General features: G+C 37.7%; 1 protein-coding gene across 1 annotated transcript; it reads left to right on the top strand.

Annotated features, from left to right (window-relative positions):
- Positions 1-536: 536 nt before the first annotated feature.
- Positions 537-18,155, top strand: ddx23 (DEAD (Asp-Glu-Ala-Asp) box polypeptide 23). The gene is made up of 17 exons (XM_052091449.1): positions 537-618; positions 1,166-1,347; positions 1,429-1,518; positions 1,646-1,739; positions 1,829-1,894; positions 10,304-10,442; positions 10,892-11,025; positions 11,251-11,363; positions 13,538-13,681; positions 13,799-14,024; positions 14,586-14,731; positions 14,850-15,027; positions 15,761-16,003; positions 16,226-16,377; positions 16,478-16,586; positions 17,090-17,264; positions 17,562-18,155. The coding sequence occupies exons 2-17, from the start codon at positions 1,166-1,168 to the stop codon at positions 17,783-17,785; spliced, it is 2,415 nt and encodes an 804-aa protein (XP_051947409.1). The 5' UTR covers positions 537-618; the 3' UTR covers positions 17,786-18,155.
- Positions 18,156-18,541: the final 386 nt, after the last annotated feature.

Genomic DNA, 18,541 nt, shown 5'->3' with positions numbered 1-18,541 from the left:
TACAAATACACATTTCCAGAATAGGCAGTGGTTAAAATGATCTGCCCCCTGGCCAAGCTCTGAATAGCATTCATACAATAGAAGCCTTTCATGGTGATCTTCTCTAGCAAATTTGAAACTTTCACATGCAATACTTTATATTCAAAATATATTTTGTACAATCCTAATTAAGACATTAATTGTATAATGTAATATAATATTCCTAACAAAAAGAAAACCGGCTGATTTCCATGTCAACCTTTAACCCATCCATAGAAAACTGCCAGTAGATCTCTGTAAAACTGATTATGTCAGTTACTTATTCATAATTGAAAATGTCACAAAAAGGGCAAGCTTTTTGTCTACCTTTTTAAAACAAAATTAAATAATACAATTAAAATAATGTTTCTATTAGTTCACACTATTTTGAGTTTAATGATAAAGTTAAAGTCACCTATTTATTTGTTTATTCATCTTTGACAATTTGTAATCCTAAAGATTTTCCAAATCGCTTTAAACTACGAGTTCCATGATCCTTCAGAGGAAGTGTGTCACATGTTGGCGTGACGTCAAGCATAATGGCGGCTTAGGAAAACGAACTAGCATCGCAAGCGGCGTGTTTTTTTTAAAACTCAAACGGTGAGGAATTATATGAATTTTCTTCTCTTTTATTCAAAGCACAGTTAGACATATTCTTCGCAACTCTAACTGTGGTTTTAATATTTTATCGTGACGTTCAGGTTTTCAACGGCTTTGTTTAATGGAGGGAGCAGGCCGTTGCAGGGCTGAACGCGGTCACTGTTTCTCTCTCTCTGTGTGTGTTTATCATGTTTAGATACCAACATTATTAATACACCAGTGCAATATTTATTTATGGGGTACATTTAACATTTAAAGTTACTCTGCTATATAAATGTGATAATTAAACTTGTTGTATTTTAATGTGACTTAAACCTTGCCAAAGCAATGCCAAATGTATTTTCCATTAAATTAAATTAAATCAAATCAAACATTTTGCATTCTGTTAAATGTCACACAGTGGTAGAAACAAAAATCCAAATGTTCAAACTATGAGAAAGCATGCACGTTTTACTCATCCCCTGCGATCTTGCATGTACACCCATAATCCACCCTCAAACTTTAACATAACTTTCCACTCAAACACGCATTTTACTTTGTTTTCAAGATGGCCGGTGAGCCCTCTGATAAGAAGGACCTGGACACCGCAGGGAAGGAGCGGGAGTCCCGTAAGCGCAGTCGTTCTCGCTCCAGGGATCGAGATGCTAAAGGATCTCACGACAGAGAGCGTAAACGACACAGATCCCGTGAACGCAAGCGCTCCCGCAGCAGATCCAAATCTGCTGACCGGTCTGTAGAGTTGTATATTCTTTCACCCCAAATAATAACATTGAAACATTTATTCATGTAAACTCTTTTCTCTGTCTTTAGAGATCGCCGTCAGAAAGACAGAGAGAAGGATAGAGACAGGAACCGCAGAGACAGGGACAGACGGGACAAAGACCGGTCCAAGAAATCAAGGTCTGAATCATAGTTGCCTCACCAACCTTGTTGATTTGCCTGATATATGGAGGCTGCATGTTGATGATACTGATGTTCGCCATGAGAATGCTCCAGTGGTGTTAAAGTTTGTGCTCTCTCCTGTCAGGAGCACTTCTCCAAAATCCAGGGATTTAAAGATAAAGAGAGAAAAGGATGGGAAAAAAGAGGAAGATGATGAAGATGACAAGAAGAAAGACAAGGTGCCTCACTAGAATTAATTTTAAACTTGAAAGTTGCTTTTTGCGTTCTTTTGTCTTTTCCCTTACACTCTTTGTGTGCACCCTTTCAGGCTCAGCCTCTATCTCTGGAAGAGCTGCTTGCTAAAAAGAAGGCAGAAGAAGAGGCAGAATCAAAGGTAAATTGATTTTAGATATATACACTACCAATCAAAATTTTGGACACACTTAACTAAACTTATGATTCTCATAATCTTAAACGGTGTTGTGATGGATGAGCTGGACCAGATAGTGAAGGAAAAGCAGCCATTAAGTGGCCAGCATAGATGGGAACTACTTCAATACTGTTGAAAAAGCAACCCAGTAGGATACCGCATAAAGTTGAGAGTGTGAGCTCAGCACAAATATCTCAAAGGGAGGTTACCTCTATGTATTGCAAAACCACCCGTTTTTTATTTAGATTTTACTTGGTTTAACCATAACCGCCATCTTTGTGTCATGGCACACAACAAATATTGGTTATACAGGTGTTTAGGGAAACCTCAATAACTCTTCTTAGGATGGTCCTAGCTCCTTGGAACAAAAACTAGTCTCTAGAGCACGTTACAAGGTTCGCACATTCTTGTTCCTTACACTTTAGAACTTAAGTCCTAATGTAATGCTCAAGATTGCTCAAAGTTCCACTTTTAGGGTAAATTTATAATGGGAAGAGTCAAGTCTTGAGTTTTGTTAGGGAGCACCTTGGTAATTATAGTGTGCATGCAGAACATTTCAGGTTTAAGACTTCTTATTTTGTTTATTTTTTTTTGAGGGTGAGAAATTTAGGTTTCATTTTTTTTGGTCACTATATAATTCCTATACTGGCATTTATATTATTTCATACTGTTGATGACTTTACTGTTATTCTAAAAGGTGGAAAATAATAATAGAGAATGAGTAGGTGTTTCAAAACTTGACTGCTGCCAGGGTTTTTCCTGGCTCAAAATGAGGTGGAACCATACTGATCCAAAAAGTGACGTTAAGAACACAAACGTTGGCTTTGCATTAATACACTCCTAATGACCTGGCAACTGAATAATAGTGTTCATTTTGTCATCTGTTTTTAATTTAGTCTTAGTCCTGTGTAAAAAGTCCTGTTTAGTCTTTTCATATTTAGTTAACCTTATCCTATTTATTATTTTTTTTGTCAAGTTTTAGTTGACAAGTCTGGGCATTTTAATGTAGTTTTAGTCAATGAAAACTGTAAACATTTTTAGCCATAAGAGTATTATTGATAAGCTTTTGTCAATCTAGTCTATCAAAACCATTAAATAAATATATATGTATATACACACACACATTTTATTGTTGTCATTTTAGTGTTATTTTCATATTAGGTTGATCTTATCATGGTGATGACGTTGTGAGCTGCAGACAGCGGGGGTAAGAGACGAGCTTCTCCATGTTAGTGCGCATCAGCCAGCGGAACTTTAAATATCTCCCGGTCTAGACTTCCGCTCAGATTGGGTCACTTCCGTGACTGGTTGACGCAGCTCTGACCGCACAGAGAATGGTAGTTTGTGCTTATTTACATGTCACGTTCCCGTATTATATGAAATTTAAGGATGAAATAAAGATATATCGCCAAGCTGTGGTCTGTGTTTCTATCAGACACTCGAGCGCTCCTCGTCTCGCGTGTCATCATTATAGTTTTATATGATCTCAAGTTACATTTAAATGACATCACGTGACTATTCGACAACAGATTTTTTTTAAATTATTATTAATGCAGTTACAAATGACAATCCACAGAGTGCAACGTTTGTTAGTGTTTTCAAGATACCCAGCAGAGTTTTGTAGACAGCCGGAGGCGGCACGAAATTTGACAGATGCGGCTGCCTAGTAATTCTCTATGCAGGAAAAACCCTGGCTGGTGTAAAAATGGATGTAGAGCGCTTGTTGGCTGTTAGCTCTTTCTTTGAGTGTGTCTTTATTAGTGCTGGACGATTAATCATATCGCAATTGCGATGTCAGCCTGTGCGATTATATGACGGCAAATGCTGCTATTTTATTAAATAAATAAGTGCATGTGTGGACATGACAGCCCATTCTCTCTGAGAGCTGTTTGCCCATTTTCTACACCGCTAATAAAAAGATGACCAGTCAGTCTCTGTTTAGGGAGTGGCACGTGTGGTCATGTCATGTGAGTTTCCAGTGTTCGGCATGGAAATCAGGTGAAGATGGATGACGAGCAGACCGACACTGAACTGGTGGCCAGAAAAAATAACACAGATCACAGCTTGGCGATATATCTTTATTTCATCAATAATTAAAGTTAATATAATACGGGAGCGTGGCATGTAAATACGCTCAAACTCCAAAACTGCCATTCTCGGTGCGGTCAGAGCTGCTTCAACCAGTCGCGGAAGAGACCCAATCTGAGCGGGAGTCGAAACCGGGAGAGATTTAAAGTTCCGCCGGCTGATGCGCACTAACATGGAGACACTCGTCTCTCACCTCCGCTGTCTGTAGCTCGCAATGACATCATCATGATAAGATCAATCTTATGTGAAAAATAACACTAAAATTACAACAATAAAATGTGTGTGTATATGTATATATGTATATACACACACACACACACACACACACACAACAACACTTTTATTTCCAGTTTCCTTTTCAAAAGAGTTTATACAAAGTACATGTTACATCCTGCTTAAATGTCCATGTTTGTTTGGACAATCTTATTTAAATGAAAATGTGTGTGTTCTTATTTATTCTATTTTGTTTAGGTGTAATATTGAGAAAATAAGTTTGCAGTAATGCAAAGATATTACTTAATTTTGTAAAAATATTTTAATTTGAAAACACTGCATGTAGTTGTTGCTAGTTTGTTTGAGTTGAAAAATACACATTTCAGTATTATCAGTAATCTATTTGTGCATTTTCCTTGATAACCAAGCAAGTTGACTCATGTTACCATTTGTTTATTATATAGCATATCTCAATATTAACCACAATTATCGCAATATTACTTTTTTCCCAAATCGTGCAGCCCTAGTCTTTATTTTTCCTGAACTCATTTAGAGGTAGGAAGAAATCCCTTTTACGATTAATTGGTGCTGATGGTTGGTTTTTAATTTGTAACTGTTAACGCCTAAGAAACATGAAAATAATAAACACATTTTTTTTATACCAATTAGTTTTACTAAAAATGTATGTCCACATATGTGGACAGCAGGACTAAATTGTGAAATTTTCAATACCAAGTTATTGAAAGTCTGTTTTATTTTAATCAAATTTATGTTTCCAGGAGTGTTGGTCATCAGAAATGAGCATGATTAATTCTGATTCAAAGGAAGTGGCCAGTATCATTTAATCACTTCCAATCATGTTAAAATACAATTTAGCATTATAAATTCTGAATCTGTGTACTGATTACCATTGTCCCATGTCTGCCAAACATGTTGAGTGGTCCTAACATCATCTGCAGCCTGAAACAGAACTTTTTGGTCAGATTTGAGGAGTGAATCCACTTAGTTGGAAAGCTATAGGATTCTCCCTTGCTCCCTAATTAGTGAATGACTTGATCTCCAGTGTGCTGTCTGTCTGCACTGGTCTCCGAACAGTTTGAAACTAACTCCGAATATAGCCATATACAAATTTTCCAGCTTTTGAAACCTTCCGTTGACACTCAATGTGATAATGCACAGTGAATATAGGATATGTAAAGAAAATGAGCCTATAGTTGAAATACGTGGTTATTGTGTTTAACAGCTTGCCATTTCACGATTCTACTCTTTTGACTCAAACAGGTTTTAATGTAAGAACTTAGAGGTTTCTCACCAGATTTAGTTTTGTTGCTGTTTCTCCCAAAGACATACTCGGCTGAGATTGGCATGTTTTGTCACATGACTCTGTACGTAAAAATGTTAACCATTTTATGACAGCCTAGAGTCTCAAACTAAGCTCAGTCAGTTTAAATTAAATGAAATTATGCATAGCCTTTAGCGATGCCAAAACGTAATGTTCACGCATGTGGATGCGGGGTCTCAGTAGGATGTGGTATGTGTGCGTGTATGTCTGTCTGTCTGTGTTTATTTCTATCTCTCCGTTGTCTCGCTATAAATTCAGAAGTTTACATACCCTTAGGTTGAAGTCATTAAAATATATTTTTTTAACACTCCACAGATTTGATTTGATCAAACTATAGTTTTGGCAAGTCATTAGGACATCTACATTGTACATGACATGATTTCTTACAGATAGATTGTTTAACTTTTAACTATATCACAATTCCAGTGGGTCAGAAGTTTACTTACAACAGTTCTGTTTGGAATGGGCCAAAATTCCAGCAACTTATTGTGAGAACATTGTGAAAGGCTACTCAAAGTTTGACCCAAGTTAAACAATTTAAAGACAATGCTACAAAGTGTATGTAAACTTCTGACCCACTGAGAAAATGATAAAAGAAATAAAAGCTGAAAGAAATAATTCTCTCTACAATTATTCTGACATTTCACATTCTTAAAATAGTGATCCTAACTGATCTAAGATAGGGAATGTTTTCTATGATTATTTGTCATTAGAAATTGTGAAAAACAAAGTTGAAATTTATTTGGCTAAGGTGTACGTAAACTTCTGACTTCAACTGTGTGTATACACACTCACTGACCACTTTACTTATTAATTTGATTATCTAATCATCCGATCATGTGGCAGCAGTGTAATGTATTTAATCTTGCAGTTATGGGTCAGGAGCTTCAGTTAATGTTCAAATCAACCACAATAATGGGGGGAAATGTGTTGATAGCGATTTAGACTGGCATGATGGTTGGTGCCAGATGGTCTGGTTTTGGGTATTTCTGTAACTGCTGATTTCCTGGGATTTTCACATGCAATAGTCTCTAAATCTTACTCAGAATGTTGCCAAAAACAACCAGTGAGTGACAGTTCTGTAGAAATGCCTTATTGATGAGAAAGGTCAATGGAGAATGGCCAGACTGGTTCGAGCTGACAGGCTACAGTAAATCAGATAACCCCTCTGTACAATTGTAGTGAGCAGTAGGCTTGCCACGGTATACAGTTACTAGTTATACCCGGTAAATAGGGTGAAACCGGTGCAAAATTTTATACCGGTAAAATGGGTAAACATTATGAAAGAAACGTACTTGATGATGACAGTTCCTGTATCAATTGCTAAACAAATAGCATTGCCTACTTAAATTCGCTTTTCGCTGGCAGAAATTTTCTCAGTGTGCACTTGACTTTCAAGAGACTATAATAAAATGCAGAGCAGTCCAGTCTAAAATTAAGACGTACAAAAAGCATTGCCTTCATGACTGTTACACTGAGTCAAGATTTATCTGGTGTCCATACTGCATTCATTAATGAGAACACACGCTCCACAGATGGAGATGTCCCAGGCAGGCATAAAACAAACTCCACGACCTTGGCTAAGACTCTGAAGTTGATGATCTTGCTCTCCAGCTCACGAAAAACGTCTGTCCATCTCTCAGACATGGCCGTCTTGTTCTTGTTCCACTGTGATGCGACGAGTGACGATGTTTTCACGCAAGCCCACTTATCAAAGAGTGGTAATTATCCGCTCGTCACCAGCTTCAATCAGGGCATCCAACTGCTGTTTAATGTCAGAGGGTATGAATGATTCCTCCAGCATGGCCTGCAAGAGTTTTCCTCAGGTCATGAATGTGCTAAGCCACTTCTGTGGCTGATGTGTAATGTGATGTGGAAAAGCGAGCTCCACAAATCTCACACCTCACTTTACAAGGCTCTGTTTGTGACTCCTTTCTTAGACATGTAAACTCTCATTTAATGTACAGTACGTGCATGCTTCCTTGACATTTTTCCAGCCGCAATTTCATCTGTGTGCTCTTTCAAACTGATTCTTCAATCAGTTTACTAACTGGACATCTATTGATAGGGGATTGTGATTGGATAGTTTGATTCAATCATGCACTTCAAATAACACGGTGTGACTTTATTGGTTTTACAAGCCGTATCCTTGGCTACCTTTTGATTAGAATACTCACGTGACTGAGAAAGCTGCATAGGCTATAGAGACATTTTAGGAGAGGGGAAATACGGGACACAACATGATTTAGAATAAGTTGGGACACTAGAAAATTGTTTAAATACAGGACTGTACTGAGAAAAATGGGACGTATGGCCACCCTTGATCAATGCCACTCTGTGCACATCTTTTGTCATGTTTCCATCAAAAGTAGAATTTCTTCAATAATATAGCATTTGAGTGCATTACAATTGTTTCCTTCATTGTGATTCCAAAACACCAGTAAATGCATGAAGATGGAGACTCAAATGACTGAGGAAAAACAGAAGCACTTTTAAAAAACTGAGAAAAAAGAGAAATGCACTACATTCATGTGAACCTTTTCTATGAAAAAAACACACACACACAAAAAAAACATTATTGACATGTAGAAAGACAGTGTCCCTGAAAGGCCAAATACATTTTTAGTGTTACAATTTTATCAAGTTAGTCAAATACTATAAATGGATGAGCCCAATTTTAAACAGAGCTTTTCGTTGAGCTTTAAAAATGGAAAAGGCATATTCATTACAGGGAAGAAAACCTTTAATGGAAAAAATAGCCTACTTGCTCCATTGATTCGTTCTTTTGGGAAATGTAGTGCTTATTTGAAGGAAACAATATTTTTTTCTCTTTCTCCCTGGTCGTAGCCATTTCCATTAGGCCTATTTGTTTGGGCTGTTCGCAACAAATGCGTATTTGCATCTGTCTGCTGTTTTTCAATGTAATTATGTTCTAGTTGGACCTCCTTGACAGCTTGTCAGTTAAAAAAGAACTAAGTAAATCTAGTGAGCAGAATAGCATCTCGCAATGCACAACATTTCGATCGTTGAAGGGGATGGGCTACAACATCAGAACACCACATTGAGTTCCACTTCTGTCAGTTAAGAACAGAGAACTGAGGCTACAATGGGCCTCCCATTTGTGTACCTCAGCAGAAATCTAGATTTGTTAGACCAAGCGACATTTTTATTATCGTCTCCTGTCCAGTTTTGGTGAGCCTGTGCCCACTGCAGCCTCAGTTTCCTGTTCTTATCTGACAGTATTGGTACCTGGAAGGGTTTCTTTCTGCTGTAGCACATCTGCCTCAATATTCAACATGTTGTGTGTTCAGAAATGCTTTACTGCATAGAACTTTATTATCCCAGGAGATCAGCAGTTACAGAAATTCTCAAACCAGCCTGTCTGCCACCAACATTCATGCCATGGTCCAAATCTCATATCAAATTGTTTTCCCCATTCTTATGGTTGATGTGAACATTAACTGATGATCCTGACCCATTTCTGCATCATTTAATACATGTAAACGATGCTGCCACACATTGGCTGATAAGATAATCGCATGAATAAGTAAATGTACAGGGTGTACCTAATAAAGTGGTTTGTGTGTGTGTATATGTATATATATATATATTTTTAACCTGTTTCATGTGATGTCACTGTATGACTGTGCCGCCATGTTTATGACACACATTCCATATTTATTTTGTGCTGCACTGTGGGATGTGGCAAAATTCCATTTTTTTCCATTTATAAATCTTGCATAGGTGATACTGCTGTTTAATTACCAGAGCCAAAATGCTTAATTTTGCCAAAGTAAGCAGCAATGAAGGGGGAGAGCAGGGATAAAAAACACTTGTGGGTCTTTGCCAATTTATTTAGACATGTCAATTATCTGTACATGTGTCAATCATATTTATAACATCATAGATTCGGATACAGTTAAACTGGAAATGCACATAAGACGATGTTATTCAGAACTGCCAAACTGTATAAAGTTATGCGATAATTGTAACGCGTTGTAATAAATAAAAAGCACTATAATGTAAACGTATATGTTTAATGTGTATAGGCTAATGTTAGTCAATTAACACATCATAAGATCATGAAGCACAGACTTTATTCACACCGCCTGACTACAATGTAAACATATTACTCTTATTCACTAATATGTCTCTGTTGCTTTCTTTGTATTCTTCATGAGTTAAAAGCAGGTCTTGCATTCATACAGATGCTTTTTGTAATATTATGACCAATTCAGAGCAGAAAACAACACAAATATTTGTAACTTCTGAATGAGAGATGTTTATGGATTCTGTGTGTGTGTGCGCGCACGCTGGTCACAACAGACTTGCAGAGGGAAAAGTGATGTCACTGAAACAGGTGTGTGTGTGTGTGTGTATACACACACACACGACCCTTCATCTGGTGAATACACAGGCTATAAAACTTAATATGGTAAATACTCATCCCCGGTGTATTTTGGGCCTGTTGATAGTTAAAAGTCCTGTGTTATTTTTGTTCATGTTATTATTGGGATTTTGGTTCAATAATAAACTGCTGCTGGAGTTTAATTCATTTTGAATTCTTGTAGCCTCTGTGCCTGACACAGTTAGGAAAGACGAAAAAATGTCATTAACATTCTGTAAATTGATTTTAAACGCTATTGGCCAATTAATTGGTTATCTGCCCTGTTCCACTACCTTGCAACATTCACTATTGATTGACCTCTAAACTCATCCTCCCATTGCAGCCCAAGTTCCTGTCTAAAGCGGAGCGGGAAGCTGAAGCTATCAGACGAAGGGAGCAGCAGACAGAGGATCGCCGAAAACAGATGGAGGAGGAGAGGAAGAAACGCAGAGTGTTTCAGGACACTGGGAGGAAGATGCTTGGTGAGAGACTGGAGGGTTAATGACATCTGTAGAAACGTGATTGCATTTAAAGTCAATATGAAACAATGTTTGCAAACCATTTTTCTTCGGTTATGTGACGTATTTCAGAGTGCAACGGGATATTCAATAAGAAAATATGTTGGGCGGGACTTGATTTTATCCCTCAGGAATTAATTGGTTTGTGAAAAGTGGGCCTTCCATACCAGTTAAATGCCAGGTGGTTGAAAAGTAAAAGGGCTTGGTGATGTCAGTTGAAATGCAAAGTCATTTGAGAGTATAATCTATAATAAATAATATTAATTGCACCAATGAATCATGTACAATAAGACCAAGAACATGTGAATGTAAATAAGTTGAATTATTTTGTAAATTGTGTTGTGGAGAAAGTCATTGGTGCAGTCACGTCTGAACAATGAATTGATTCATTAATGGATTGATTGAACTTGCAGAGGATCCTCAGGAGAGAGAGCGACGGGAAAGAAGGGAGCGAATGGAGAGGGAGAACAATGGGAATGATGAAGATGATGGACGGCAAAAGATTCGAGAGGAAAAAGACAAAGGAAAAGAGCTGCAAGCCATAAAGGTTCAAACTAATCAATCATTTAGAAGCATCATTCTTTAGAGTAATCTTTTTTTAAACAGGATTTATTTACATTTTTAAAAGGAAACGTCAACCATTGAACACTTTTCACTCATTGTGAAGTAAACAGTGGGTGGACAAAAAAAATATGTATTTTTATTTATTTTCAAAATATAAATATTTTGTGTTTCTGATGACTTATGAACCAAAATTTATTTTGTCTTTTAGGAGCGTTATCTTGGAGGAATGAAGAAACGTCGGCGCACACGTCATTTGAATGACAGGAAGTTCGTCTTTGAGTGGGATGCGTCTGAAGACACATCAACTGACTACAATCCACTGTGAGTCTGTCCTGGGACAGCTCAAATAACCGCACTGATGTGTAGTTTACAAATATATGTCCACATTATTTTGTTCATTTTATTGGTCTCAGGCCTATATTAGCGTAGGTTCAAGGTTACAGCTTAGGAATTGCCCTGTAGGAGAACCAGTTATTTATACAGTGGAAGAAGCCAAAAGAGTTCTCTCAGGTCAAGAATTTGAAGATTTCCGTGAACAGGAGAAAACATCACCAAACGTACCCTTTAGTAGAACAATAACATCAGAGCATTTCATCACACATAAATTAGCTTTTATGAGCTAGTTCTGTTTAGTGAATAAAAAATTATTCAGTATAATTGTAAATAAATGGATAATGACCATTTATTTTCAGTTTAAGACCATATATAAGACAAGCTGTTGGGTTGCATTTATGCCACCTTAAAAAGTCTGTGAATAGTTAAGTCTCATCATTTGGCAACAGAATGCTGAGGGGCAGTAAATGAAGTATGAAAACTCTAGCTCAGATTAGTGTTGTCACGGTACCAAAATTTCAGTAGTTGGTACCAATACCAGTGAAATTTCACGGTACTCGATACCATTTTCAGTACCAAAGCAAAAAACAGGTTACTAAACAACACTCTTTTATTACCAAAGTCTACAAAACATTAGCAGCAGAACTAAGAACAGAAATATGCCATTGAGCAACACTTTAATTTAAATATTATTTTTTTAATTATAACAAAACTGAATGTATGCTTAAAGTATTTATGAACTTTTGCAACTTTTAATTTAAGTTTTTACAAAGTACTAAAAAAAGCCTAAATAAACAAGCATACAATAGAATGAATAAAAAACAATTTCCAAACTAATGCGCAAAGTGCTCTCGTATTAATAAAGCTGCATATTGCCAATTTTCTTCATGATAAGAAATGCACAGTGACATATATTATGATTAAAGTCGCGAGTAAGTTCTAATTTAGCTGCATTTAGCGTGCGCGCTCGAGGGATGAGTTCCCAGAGGCAGAGTCTCTCTCAGCCGGGTACAGTTTCAATCTGTCACCCTTAGATCGGGACATTCGCGCAACTCATAGAAGAGGCACCGACCAAACAGAGAAATGCCAGTTTCTGAATTTGTAGTTATTAACATGATCTGCTTCTGTATTATTTGAACTTTAATAAAGCAATTTTACTGCATTTAAGATGTTACGCCGGGATGTTTCCTTTAAAGAGCTCGCCTCCGCTTATTCCACAACGTTACATGCTTCTGAATATACTTTTTTTTTTTTAATCATTCCCTAATACTTTGGGATCTACATAAAATAAACTGTGAAAGTTTAGAGTGCTTCTGGACTGATCTGTTTAATTCTTCCTCATGAACTGCTGCTCTCGCGCGTCATCGTTACGGTGATTGCATGTTAGGCCTACGTTAAATGAGATCAAACATCTATTCGACAACGAACATTTTTCTCATCAATTTTGTATTTTCGACGATGTCGATAATGTCGACTAAACGTTTCAGCCCTAATGCAAATGCTAATATGCTTTTAAACTCACCTGCTTTATTTGCTTTAATAAATCCGTGTGTCTGTCTTTATTAATTTTGATGTGTTTCCTCCTTTCGCCAGAAAATTGCGACAGCAGCTTTTACAAATAGGTTTTTGCTGATCTATGATGTTTCCCTTTTCATCAGCCTCAAATCCAAAGAATTTCCAAACCTGGCTTTTTCCACTTTTCTTTTCGACAAGATTCAGTTGAGACTCTGCAGCAGCTTTGCTCGTCGTCATCTTTTGCTTGTTGTGAGCGTTCGAAAGTTCCCGCCTCTGCATTAAAAGGTACCCGGTACCTTCAGAAATTCTGGTATCTTAAAGAATTTTTGGTTTGAGTACTGGGGTACCGGTATTTTTGACAACACTAGCTCAGATCACGCAAAAACCCCAGGCTGGTTCAGCTAATGAGCATGCATATTCTGGGGTTGACTGACAGTTGATGTCTGTATCTAAAGGGGATTTGCTCTTTTACCTAAAAGGCAGGACTTCCTGTTCTACATCGGTTGGCGTTCTAATTTCTCCCATTCGTTGTTCTGTCTCTGCTAAATAGTCTCTGCTGTTCATTCAGTATATATGATAGAAAAGCCATAAAGTTGTAAAGAGTCATAGTGTGCATGTTTAACTGTTGTTTGTGTGTGTGTGTTTAGGTATAAAGAGAAGCATCAAGTTCAGCTCTATGGCAGAGGCTTCATTGCCGGCATTGACCTCAAGCAGCAGAAGAGAGATCAATCTCATTTCTATGGTGACCTGATGGAGAAGAGACGAACCATTGAGGAAAAAGAACAGGAGGAGTAAGCCACATTTGACCTTTAATACACATGTATATTAACTTGTGCTTAATTTACATTTCTAATTCAACCAGATCTGCTGTACTTTAAAATGTCATGTTAATGAATTGTCGTCTTCAGACTGCGTCTCAAGAAGGTCCGAAAGAAGGAGGCTAAGCAGCGCTGGGATGACAGGCACTGGTCTCAGAAGAAGCTAGATGAGATGACTGATAGAGACTGGAGAATCTTTAGAGAAGACTACAGCATCACAACCAAAGGAGGCAAGATCCCTAACCCCATCCGCAACTGGAAGGAGTATGCGCTGCCACCACACATTCTGGAGGTCATCGAGAAGTGTGGCTATAAGGTCAGCTCCATCATGTTTTATGCACAATAGATTAATGTCCTTTTTTTCCTATGTTTTGGTACATTTTTCAATTAGGATATGATCCTGCAAGTTCAATGTTCTTTTAAACGTAGTAGAGTCAGTTCACTCAGCTATTTTTTATGTAAGCAATAGGGAAACAATTACTGCTCCCTATCAACTTGAATGGGGAACACTTTGTCAAGATTATTAAACAATTTGTTTTTTAAACTAGCAATAAAATCAGACAAATTGTAATTCCTTTTTTAGTGTAATCCACAGTATTTTTCAGGCTGGTACCGTTAGAGTAAACAAAAGTAAGCATACAGGCGATGCCTCTATTATAAATGCGATTGGGTCTTTTTATTGAATGGCAGGTTTTTCATTTTTAAAGCTGCCATACTTCCTGTTAAGATTTCTCCCATTCATTGCCCATCGAGTGGTCTTTTACTTATAATGTACAGAATAATTCTCTGAGCAGTTATGAAATGGTTGGCTACATGTTTCGTGTGTACCTTGAATGTAAATTTACCACTAATAAGAAATGTTTTCCTTTTTAATCAGGACCCGACACCTATCCAGAGACAGGCCATTCCCATTGGTTTACAGAACCGTGACATCATTGGTGTGGCTGAGACTGGTAGCGGTAAAACCGCCGCCTTCCTCATTCCATTATTGGTCTGGATTACTACTCTGCCTAAGATTGACAGGTGAGAGCTCACTTAACCAACTACCATTCTGTCATACTTTATACGGCAACACTTGTTTTGCAGAATTGGATCAAATGTGGAAAAGTCTCTGTTAACCCTATCTGTGTGTTGACTGTAGAATTGAGGACTCTGATCAGGGACCGTATGCTGTTATTCTGGCCCCCACACGTGAGTTGGCCCAGCAGATCGAGGAGGAGACCATTAAATTTGGCAAACCGCTGGGGATCCGGACAGTGGCTGTGATTGGTGGAATATCCAGAGAAGATCAAGGGTTCAAGCTCAGAATGGGTTGTGAGGTGAGAATTAAACTCTTTGTTTGTGGGACAAAGGGAACCTTATCCCTGACAGGCTTTTAAAAACAAAAGTGAATGTATAGTTAATGTGTGCATATTCTGATAATCTCTCCTAGTTTTATTAAAGGGATAGTTGACCCAAAAATGAAAATTCTCTCAATTTACTCAACATCATGCCATCCCAGATGTGTATGACTTTCATTCTTCTGCATAAAACAAATATGTTTAAAAGTGAGTGGTGGTGGCGTAGTGGGCTAAAGCACATACCTGTTAATCAGAAGGTCACTGACTGGTTCGATCCCCACAGCCACCACCATTGTGTCCTTGAGCAAGACACGTTGCTCCAGGGGATTGTCCCTGTAATAAGTGCACTGTAAGTCACTTTGGATAAAAGCGTCTGCCAAATGCATAAATATAAAAGAATATCTCAGCTTTGTAGGTCCATACAATGAAAGTGAATGGTGGCCAGAACTTTGAAGCTCCAAAAAGTCACAAAGGCAGCATAAAAGTAATCCATAAGACTCCAGTGGTCTTATGAAGTGATAGATTTTTTTACTATAAATCTCCCCTTTCACATTCTGAAAATTAATGTGGAGATTTATAGTAAAAAAGGATTGAAATTAGAGCTGGGCGATATGGCCAAAAATATCACTATATTCTTTTTCATATCATTCAATATTTATTACGATATACATTCACAATAGATGCTTCTAGATCAGATTTTTCTCTTCCTCAGATTGTCATAGCCACACCTGGTCGTTTGATTGATGTGTTGGAGAACCGATACCTCGTCCTGAGCAGGTGCACATATGTGGTACTGGATGAAGCCGACAGAATGATTGACATGGGTTTTGAACCCGATGTACAGAAGATTCTAGAATACATTCCTGTGACCAATCAGAAGCCAGACACAGATGATGCTGAGGACCCTGAAAAAATGATGCAGAACTTTGAGTCTGGCAAACACAAGTACAGACAGGTAACAGATACTGAAACATCACATCCTTATTATCAGCATAATGTAACTGACATTAAACTCTGAATTGCCTTTTTTTGTATCCGTTTGATATAAAAATGGTGTAATAATGGATGAAAAATATTAATTTTTTAAATCTTTATTTTCCTCTTCTTTTTTTTTTTCTCCCCTCTTATTCTTTTTTTTTATTTTATGCTATCGTCTTTTATTTTTTAATCTTTCCAGACTGTCATGTTTACGGCCACTATGCCTCCAGCAGTGGAGCGTTTGGCCAGGAGTTATCTCCGGCGCCCTGCGGTGGTGTACATTGGTTCTGCGGGCAAACCACACGAGAGAGTGGAACAGAAGGTCATCCTCATGTCAGAGGGTGAAAAGAGGTCAGAGCGAGGTCACATTAACCAGTAGTCTTTTATATGCATATATGAGCAGATGACAAATGTTACTTTACTAAACATTTTCTCTGTGTTATGTAAACAGGAAGAAGCTGTTGGGGGTTCTGGCAAGTGGCTTTGAGCCGCCAATCATCATCTTTGTTAACCAGAAGAAGGGTTGCGATGTTCTGGCTAAGTCTTTGGAGAAGATGGGAGTAAGTACACAGTTTATTATTATTATTATTATCATAAATAAAAAAATAAAACATTTTCTGTCCTGTGTTGAAATGGGAATTTTTGGGGGGATTTGGTTTGCACCATGATTTGCTACTAGCTGGTCATGGGGAGGAGCATTCTCATTCTATAGAGCATTGAATTGGACAAAAACTGTGTACTGCAAGATGAGTCATCAATATTTTCCTGAAAGAGAAAGACTTGATATAAATGTGTATAGCTGCTAAAATGTTTAGGAGAACATTAGCATATAGATGGCCTCAATGTTGACAGACGTGAATTAAAAGTCATAATCTAGTTTTGATGTGATGAGGACTTTAAAGCCTTTTATGTACATTGTGAACCATAAGTGGAAACATTTTGTTCTAACTATACCCATTCTCTACTATACATTCTTTTCATCCTTGTTGTTTTGAAATGACCTTTACCAGATGTAATAAAAAATTAACTATCAATCTTTCCCTTCCTCTATTTTCCCCTGCAGTACAATGCTTGTACACTTCACGGTGGTAAAGGACAGGAGCAGAGAGAGTTCGCCCTGTCCAACCTGAAGGCTGGAGCCAAAGACATCCTGGTGGCCACAGATGTGGCAGGCAGAGGTATCGACATCCATGACGTCTCCATGGTTCTCAACTACGACATGGCCAAGAACATCGAGGGTGAGTCTAACAGCACTGTGACTTCAGCCTTCAACTTTTGCGCCTTTGCTCTCAGTTCTTATTGTGCAGTTATGATATGGAGCTTCTTGTTTCTCTCCTAATAAATAAAGCTAAGATTGTTTGGGTGCAACTGAAGTTGAAAAGATAAGGGGCATTAGACAGTTTGATCTGTTTATAGTATGCAGATCAATCTTGTTACAATGTTTTATAGTGTAAATAAAAACTTTTTATTTACACTGGATTAAAAAGTAAACATTTTGCTTAAATATTAATGTTTGACTTTGCTCCTTTTGCCAGATTATATCCATCGTATCGGCCGAACGGGTCGTGCTGGAAAGAGTGGTGTGGCAATGACCTTCTTGACCAAAGAAGACTCCACTGTGTTCTACGACCTAAAACAGGCCATCTTAGAGAGCCCGGTGTCCACCTGCCCACCCGAGCTGGCCAATCACCCCGATGCCCAGCACAAGCCAGGCACTATCCTTACCAAGAAGAGAAGGGAGGAGACTATCTTTGCCTGAGCCAAAATACCCATGGCTCTTTTCTTTCCCATTCAACTCCGATTTGTATGTACATCTCCTGAAACCATATTCTTTATAGCTCTTAAGCATCCTGATACGAAACCACAGTAAACCATGTTGCAGTTTTCTGACTGCCACTGACTAGTGTTAAAAAAAACATACAGCGGTGAACTGTGTGTAGAATACCATACCTTCTTTTTTTACAGTCCATAGGATTGTGTTTGTGACTTTTACATTGTGTAAAAATATTAATTCATGTTAACCTGTACACCAGAATGCATCTGTAGTCATTTTCTGTGGATTAATAATAAAGTCCTTTTGATGGAACAATGACGTTTTTCTTAAGTCAACATGAAATAAAAAAATTAGCCCACTGACTCTACTCGTTTCTGGTCTATTTATGCGTAACTCATCCATTATTCCAGAGAAAATGTAATAAATTGCTCCATCTCATTTTCAAGTTTCACAAAGTCTTGATCCAAGTTGATGTCACACAGGCTATGCAGTGATGAAAATGTTAATCAATATCCAAAAAGATTTAAAGGGGTCATGATATGCCTTTTTAAATGTTCCTTGAGATTCACTCAAGGAAAATAGGTTTCCTAAAAATGTACATTTACATATATGGACAGTATGTTTGCAGTGACGTGCGGTGATGTCTTAAAGAGGCTAGGCACTGAGTTATGAAAGCCAGATTACCTGATTTATTGTTTAAGCTAATACGTAATAACAGTGAACGTTACGCACAAGCGCAGC

The sequence above is a fragment of the Xyrauchen texanus genome, chromosome 25 (genome assembly GCF_025860055.1).
Source record: "Xyrauchen texanus isolate HMW12.3.18 chromosome 25, RBS_HiC_50CHRs, whole genome shotgun sequence".
Classification (NCBI taxonomy): Eukaryota; Metazoa; Chordata; class Actinopteri; order Cypriniformes; family Catostomidae; genus Xyrauchen; species Xyrauchen texanus.
The sequence above is the reverse complement of the archived record's forward strand: the minus strand, read 5'-3'. Positions and strand labels throughout refer to the sequence as shown.

Coding starts and splice junctions, on each gene's coding strand:
- ddx23 (XM_052091449.1), top strand. CDS start 1,166: ATGGCCGGTGAGCCCTCTGATAAGAAGGACCTGGACACCGCAGGGAAG. Junction 11,364..13,537: donor TCAACTGACTACAATCCACT/GTGAGTCTGTCC, acceptor GTGTGTGTTTAG/GTATAAAGAGAAGCATCAAG. Junction 16,587..17,089: donor AGTCTTTGGAGAAGATGGGA/GTAAGTACACAG, acceptor TTTCCCCTGCAG/TACAATGCTTGTACACTTCA.